The 8,614-nt window shown below is 38.6% G+C and overlaps 1 protein-coding gene across 1 annotated transcript; it reads right to left on the bottom strand.

The window, feature by feature from the left end:
- Positions 1-5,638: 5,638 nt before the first annotated feature.
- Positions 5,639-7,897, bottom strand: LOC112397565 (nucleosome assembly protein 1-like 2). The gene has a single exon (XM_024741803.1). The coding sequence runs from the start codon at positions 7,785-7,787 to the stop codon at positions 6,399-6,401; it is 1,389 nt and encodes a 462-aa protein (XP_024597571.1). The 5' UTR covers positions 7,788-7,897; the 3' UTR covers positions 5,639-6,398.
- Between the last annotated feature and the right edge of the window lie 717 nt (positions 7,898-8,614).

The following is an 8,614-nucleotide window of genomic DNA, read 5'->3' on the forward strand; positions in this document are numbered from 1 at the left end:
AAATAGATAGTGGATGGTGAGAATCAGATTTTTCACTGTTGGAGTGAGAGGTTACAGAGAAGCAAGGGGATGGGTCTAGAATGATCCATGTGGTAACAGATTAGGGTCAGAGAAATCAATATGAAGGCATGTTTAGTTTAATATAGATACTGATGGATAGTAATAGAAATAATTATAGAGACATGTGTATACAAAGGTTAGCATATATACGTAAATTTCCTAGCTCTGTTTACTGAAAAGGTGTAGAAGCAACGACATCCCAGTAGCACTGAACCCACCAAGTGCTAAGATCTTGATTTCTGATACCATTCTCCAATAAAAGGAATAAGGTATCCTTGGAGAAATGGCTGATTCTAGGACTGAAATAGGAATATACAAAATTAGTCTGTAGCATCTTGTAATGCCAGGTACATACAAAGATGTGGGTATGCCTAGAGACATAGGAACCAACTCAAAGAGCTACAAATGGCCAAAGCTGGAATAATCTGTGTAACAAAGGAAATAATGTACTATTAGATTATAACCCAAGTCATAAAATACATGTCTATGAAAACATACATACATACATATATACATAAATGGAAGAAGAGATATTCTCTTGCAAAGAAGAATTCTAAATAGTTTATGTAGATACTCCTGATGTAGCATAAATCCCCAACACTTAAGTGTAGACTATGTTTATTAACTTGCTTCCAAAGAGTAACATAATGGAAAGTGGAGGGGGAGAGGGAGTGTAATTTCACAGTGGAGAAACCTAGCAAACACTATCTTAGTCAGGTGATCAAGGTTAACATCATCAGTTATATCATTTTGATGGCACTTTTCATCAATACAATGTGATGAGAAAGGCACTTCACTTCTTATAGTCTTCCTCCCCAAAATCCATAAACCTAGTCTAAGCATGAGAGAAACATCAAACAAATCTGAATTGAGGAGCATTCTACAAAGTACCTGACTGATTCTCCTCAAAACTGTCAAGGTCATCAAAAACAAAAACACTTGCACATTAAACCTAACCAGGGTGACAGCCTGATATTTTATAAGATTTAAATAGGACCCAGTGTCTTATAATACTAACAATGTCCAAGATATAATCAAAAATCACTCAACATATCAAGAACCAGAAGATCACAACCCGAATGAGCAAAACCAATCAACAGATGCCAACACCAACATCACTCACATGTTGGAATTATATGATAAGGATTTTAATAAAGCAGCCATAATTAAATGCTTCAAGAAGCAGTTATGGGGCTTCCCTGGTGGCGCAGTGGTTGAGAGTCTGCCTGCCAATGCAGGGGACACGGGTTCAAGCCCTGGTCTGGGAAGATCCCACGTGCCACGGAGCAGCTGGGCCCGTGAGCTACAAATACTGAGCTCTGCGCGTCTGGAGCCTGTGCTCCGCAGCAAGAGAGGCCGCGACAGTGAGAGGCCCGCGCACCGCGATGAGGAGTGGCCCCCGCTTGCCACAACTAGAGAAAGCCCTCGCACAGAAACGAAGACCCAACACAGCCAAAAATAAATAAATGAATAAATAAATTTAAAAAAAAAAAAAAAAAGAAGCAGTTATGAACACTACTGAAACAAATGAATAATAGAAAATCTCAGCAAAGAAATAGAAGTTATAACAATGAATCAAATAGAGATAATAACATTGAAAAAATAAAACAACCAAAATTAAAAACTCACTGGCTGGGTTCAACTGCAGAATACAAATGGCAGGAAAGAATCAGTGAACTCGAACACAGACAAATAGAATTGACCCAGTCTGAACAAAAAGAAAATAGACTGAAAAAAATGAGCAAAGCCACAACACTTGTGACAATAATAAAAGATCTAACATGTACGTCATCTGGGTCCCAGAAAGAAAGGAGCAGGAGTGTGGCGCTGAAAAAATATTCAAGTAAATAAAAGCTGAAAAACCCCAAAATCTGGCAAAAAGCATAAGCTTACAGGGTTCACATGATTTTATGTTCTATTTTTGCACCTGCCTGTGAGTCTATAATTATTTCAAATAAAAAGAGAAAAAAAGGCATTTAATCACCTTAAATCCTCTTCTGTTCGTGATTACCTCAGGGATATAAAGCTATAAAAGAGTAGCTATAATTTAAGTCCCTATTATGTACAAAGCCAATTATATTATAATGTGATCCTAAGAAGTGATGATGATGATTATAATAATAATAACCTAATGTTTTAGGGCTTGTTATGTGCCAGGCATTGTGCTAAGTACTTGACAGTCTTTATCGCAATGAGTTATCAAAACAGTCTTATGACCTAGACACTACTAATTATCTCCATTGTACAGATAAGGAAACTGCTGACAAGTGGAATTTATTAGTTTGACCCAGGTCACATCATACACAAGTTTCACAATAGGGACAAGAACCCAGATTTTTTTAAAAAATGAGTTTTCAAAAAAGCAATAAATTTAAATTAAATCTATGACTAAGTGAGAATTAGGTCACATTACCAAAGTGTAAATTATAGAATATTTAAGAGGAAATGAGATTTAATTCCTGTAATACTTTTACATTGTTAAGCTGCATTAGAAAGTTTTCTTAAAAACCTTCAGCCTAGCTGTTACCATATACTCTAAGTCAATCAAGTAACAAATCTGACAAAGGAACTTAGGTTAATATCTATTCCAGTACTAGTACCAAGCAGCTTTAATATGGGTAGAGATATTTTAACATAAGTAAACTAGCAGCATCATTCAGTTTCACTGAAGGCAGCATGATGCGATGAAAAGAGCGCAAGCGATGAGATCAGATCTCAGATTTCTGAACTGAAAAACTGAGATAACCACTCTTACCCAAACACTACTGAGGACTTTAATGCTGGAGTGTTCTGCAAACACCATACAGTAAGAGTATGTAAGTTTAATACTTGACCAAGAAATGTAAATGTCTGAAATTGCATAATATGGGTCTCAGCAAGTAAAAGCACCTTTTGAATTCCTCTAAGTTGTAAAGAGAAACATACCTCATCATAGGAAAACTCATCGAAAACCACTCGCTCTTTCCTTATCCATAGGATTCCTGGCATTTTGGACAACAAAGATTATTGTCTAAGTATCATTTCCACTTGTTACTAGCATATTTTGCATTAAAACATGTATATTTACGCACAGATGTGAGCATGCACACAATATCAATTTTTATTACCTCCTTTCACCTTGATAGCTGATGGAGAAGTAACAAATGATAAAGCACTCCATATTGGTTCCACCTGCTGTCAATCTCTCTGACCATGAGCTTCCTCTCATCCTGGATCATCCAGTGTGTGTGTGTGTGTGTGTGTGTGTGTGTGTGTATGTGTGTGAGAGAGAGAGAGAGAGAGAGCGAGTCTGAGAGCATGTTAAGTGTGAAATAGAAAATTTAATAAAAATAATCATTTTTTACCATTTTCATGAAGTTGCCTTGGGAAATTTTTATTTCAGCACCAATCTTAGCAAATAAGACTAATGGGAAAGCTTTTTTTCTCATGGCCCAGTGATACACTCCATTGGAATGCAGAACCTTTTGTACGAGGTTTAAATCAATACACGGATTCTCTATTTTACAGAGGCAGTGAATTACAACTAGGGGTCATAAAGGACCCCAGCCCTGATAAAACTTCTTTCCTAGGGCATGTACGAGCATACATGGATGGCAGGGTGGGAGGAGAGATAGGGTTGAATCATCATGGAAGCCCCTAGTGTAAGTCTCCTCTTTGGCCTTTGTGCAAGCACGCTGGTCAAAAGGAGTGGATGAATAGTGTTCCGGTTCCGGTGCTTTATGAAACCATATTCTATGTGTAAGAGTACCTGTGGCCTGTAAAAAGAAAGGCAATTCTGGCTGAGGCACACAGGGGTCAGGTGCCATAAGCAGCTTTGAAGGAGGCTGGGAGTGAAGACACATTCACACATGTTAAATTGTTCCATATAAAGCTGTAATTTATATTCCTTTTTAAAAGATTATCTGCTTTCAAATAGTTAGCTACATGCTGCACATAGCTGTGTGGTAACTGAAAAATCAAATCTGTTATATACTTATGAATGATATATAACTTCATGTGATTTTCATCTTCTGTATTTATTTCTGTTTTCCAAATATTTTAATTTAATGAAAATTAATAATAATTAATTAAATATTTAATATTTAATAAATAATTAAATATTAATAATTTAATAAACCCAACTTGTTCAACTACTGGTATGTCCCTTGTGGTCTTTGGCTGGAGGCCACTGACATAACAGATACAGCAAATGGGACTGGTCTGCCCTTACAGAAAGCCCAGAAGCAGCTTTACTGCTCTATTTCATGAAGGCAAGATAAAGGGACAGGAGGGACTTCAAAATGTCTGATATTCCTCCCTGAAATAGCAAGAAAGATACACCCATGTTCCTGACTTTTTAATGCATAGTAACAGCAACCACTATTAAAAGGGGCCCAATTTTTGTGTGTGGGAGGGGTTTAGAGGGAGTCAGGAATTTAATAGAGGTCAAGATTAATGGTGGTGAAAAGTGTGAAAAAGTCTACATTCATCAAGTATACACTGTAAATGTTTCCTGATTTAGGTTCCCCTATAATCATAAGTTGTCTGTTTCCCAATATCCTGTCAACTATTGCAACCCCAGAGAAAAGCAAGTGAGCATCTATCCCTAACCCTGGGAGAAAGATATGATATTAGAGGAAGGTCCTTTCCAGACAGGAAAAGGAGAGAAAAAATCCCATACCTTCCTCCCCAGTTGATTGTAGAGATGATACAGTGGTAAGAAATGCAGGCAATGTTATAAACTTACGTCTTTGAGCCAAAATCCGAAGGAAGAGGTATGTTCAATAGTGGAAGAATAAGTCACGAGCAGAGGAGCTTTTGTTCCATTTTCATTTTATAATTCTGTGGGATCACATCACAACCACCTGGGATGGAAGAGTGGATAGGCAGCAATAACGAGATAGAGTTAGCACTTCCTAGCCACTCTCAGCTCTCACATGGCACGGAAGAGATTAAGAAGTTTGCTGTTGGGCTTCCCTGGTGGCGCAGTGGTTGAGAGTCCGCCTGCCGATGCAGAGGGCAGCCACATTTCTGGGTTTCCACACTTGAGGAAGGCAAAATCAGCTCTGGGACAAAGTCAGCTCTCTGACCAACCACATCCCATTGTCCCCAGTCAGTGCACCCCCAACCAAGGTCATAAAGCAATATAAGCCCCTATACATCTAGATGACCTTGTGGAAGAGTAGGTAAATCTGAAATATAGACTAACACACATAAGCCTGTTATTTTTGGAGTGTTTTAATTATTAAATGGCAATGAATTTACTGGATTGATTAAAATTGAGATTTTTGTTTCCCTGCAGCCCTGGGAGGTGGAGGTGGACTCATGATTAAGACTAATTCAGTTGTAAACAATAAAAAAAGATACACTTTCTTTGCCCCTCTAAGCAGAGTTTTAGTAAATTTGCAGGCATATATAAACACACAGAAAAAGAATAGTAGAAAATTAATCAAAACATAAGCAATGCTTATCTTTGGAGAATGGGTATATGGTTTTCGGTACTCCAATAAACATATTACTTTTACAATAAAAAAAGATCACTTTTATAACAAATCACTGAAATTTTTATTCATTTTATTTTGTGGTGAAGGAACATGAAAAATATTTTCAGAATGATAAAGTGATCACTTTCAATGAATGATTAAGTACTATAGGAAAAGAGAAATTATACACTGTAATTACAGTTTACACAATTACACAGAGCAATATGTGGCAATCTTTGGAGAATACTGTGATTAACACTTCACTGATAACCTCAATATGACTAAGTTTCATTATTTATCATGGTCACATAAAATACAAGAACTTATGAACAAGCTGTTATTAACAATAAATGTGGTTTTGCCTGAAATTCTTAACTATACACAGGCTTTTTCTTAAGCATTCAAGTTTTAAATTCTATTGCATTTTTATTGCAAATTGAAGCAGGCACAATAAAATTAAACCCACTAGCTAAAGTCCTAAGAAAACACAAATGCAAGAAACAAACAACAGGAAACGAACCTTGGGTTGGTTCCCCAAGATTTTCTTTTGGAATAAATATTGATCTCATTTAGCATTTCTGATAATATTCACAGCTACAGATTAATACCTACATGACAAAAGGACTTCAGAAGGATTAAACTACACATTATATTAATATGTCTTAAATCATTTACCACAGTAAATACTTTCTTGAAGATATTCTACTACTAAAATGCAAGGTCAAATGAATTACTATTTGAACTTCTCATATTTCTGAGACATACATTTTAACTGACACTACAAGAAAAATTAAGAACACAAGAATGTAATTAACTTCTTATAACTTGAGTAACTAGATCTAGGGCAATTAATTTCAGGGCCATGTACACTCTGCTTTAGCGATCAATGTCTTCTACTATTGCTTCAAGATTTTTGCAACAGGCTTTAACTTCCTCAATTGCAGCCATCCAATTATCGTAAATAATTTTGTCATAAATTTCATCATTAACTTCCCTAACTACCCCCTCCTGCTGAGATTCAAGTGCATCACCTGAGAAAAATAATACTGATCTTGGGATTATGTAAGTACGTAAATTGTGACCAAGTAGAAAATCATCATTTCCATCCTTTCCCTTTGAGTTGATTCCTTGAGTAAAGAAATTGAAGAATGAATCCTTGGGGAAATCTTCAGTCACAGTTCGGATTGTTCCCCAGATCCGGTGTTTCTGCTTTTTCTTGACTGTTTTCAAAGTGACATTCTTTCCTTCATTCCAATCTATTTTACAGCCTATGCAATACTCAATCGCGGTTCCCCTATAGGGATGGGGATCATAATATGCTAGCCTTGACTTCAGCACATAGGTCTTTGTCAACAGCTCATTTTTGAAATATTCATTTGGTTTGAAGTGAAATTCTAGCGTGAAACTGAGAGGTTCACCAGGATCTGAAAGCTTCACTTTAATATCTGTCAGGAGCTTCAGAATAGGCTCATCATATTTCTTAATCAAAGGAGTGAGTATGTCAACGTTTTTTAAGACAGTCAGCCAAAACTCAGGAATTCCTTTAGGATCCTCTTCTTTATTCTCATCTCCAGCTGCCTCGGTGTCGTCGTCATCATTGTCGTCGCCATCATCATCATCATCCTCTTCAATAGCATAATCATAATAATCTTCTTCACAACCGTCATCCTCATCTATGTAGTCATGTAGCAGGCCCTCCTCAATACCACACATCTCTTCCTCATCATACATCTCACCATCATAGTCCTCAAAGTCTGATTTATATTCACATTCCTCTTTTGTAGGTTCATAGATTGCATTGATTATCTGACGTCTTTTTTCCAATAAAGGTTGATACATTTCAGCAAACTTTCTTTCAATACCATGAAATTCCCTTAGGAATTTGGATTCTAGATTGGCCACTCTAGTTTGAAGCTTTTTGAGGGCTAACACACGGTATTTAACTTTCACAGGTAGACTTTCAACAAAGTCTGTATCTAAAAGATAACCGATAAGTCCTTTTGGACGGTCTGGGTCTGAGTCCTCATCAGCATCTTCACCTTTTTCCCCGCCATCCCCGGACCCAGCAGCAGCCTCTTCACCTCTTCCCCCTTCTTCCCCAGGCCCCGCGGCGGCTTCTTCACCGCGCTCCCCATCATCTCCAGGCCCAGCGGCGGCATCTTCACCGCGCTCCGGCTGTTCCCTGGGCCCCTCCATCATTACCTTATCACCAGCCTCTTCTTGACTGGATTCTAACAGTTCCTTGTGGTCGGCTGACTCGGCCATTTTTCAAAGGACCTCACACGCCTAAGGTGTCTACCGCCAAGATCAGGAGACCCGACCTCCGCAAGGAAAGACTCACCGGAATATCAGAAGCGGCGGTGGCTGGGGCAGAGGTGGAACGTGCGGTAGTGGTCGGACTGCGATACGGGAGAAAAAAAACGAGGCTGCTGCCAGGATGAAGACGGTGCTGAGGCTGTGAGAACCGGACAGAGGCAGCGGTGGCCGGGCTGGGGTGCAGAGAGTAGCAATGGCCGTGCAGAGAGTAGCAATGGCCGCAGTGACCGGTCCTGCAGGAGCAGGCCAGAGACTGCAGAGAGCCGCAGTGGGCTGATGTCCTCCGCAAGCAGCAGCTGCTGCAAGTAAAAACGGTGCCGCAATATGATTACGCAGCTGTCTCTTGGCTAGATTTTCTTGTTGCAAATAGCTTGCTGCGTCACACCCTCCCTCCCCCACGACTCTATTCTAATTTCATTTGCTGGGCTGACGTGATTGACAAACTATGAGCCAATAAATTAATAGATTTATCAAGTTTCTCACTCTGCTCACTTTCCCAGGTTCTCTAATATGGCTGATTCATCCACCTCCCACTCGTCCCACACCACCACCCAAGTTTTCTAGAAACCAGGTTTTATTAGTTTATCCTTTCAGTTTTCAACTAGTATTATATTTGTATAATTTCAAAAGAGTTAAGAGAAAGTAGTAACTAAAATGTTAGACAAGGCATTCACCCATCCTAAATCTGTCCCTTTGATTTTAGCCCTGGGCTCTGGGAAGGAGAGAGGTGGGGGGGGACTTATAAAAAGAGGTTAGAAGGGAAAACACTAAAAAAT

The sequence above is a fragment of the Neophocaena asiaeorientalis genome, unplaced genomic scaffold, assembly GCF_003031525.2.
Source record: "Neophocaena asiaeorientalis asiaeorientalis breed wild unplaced genomic scaffold, Neophocaena_asiaeorientalis_V1.1 scaffold788, whole genome shotgun sequence".
Classification (NCBI taxonomy): domain Eukaryota; kingdom Metazoa; phylum Chordata; class Mammalia; order Artiodactyla; family Phocoenidae; genus Neophocaena; species Neophocaena asiaeorientalis.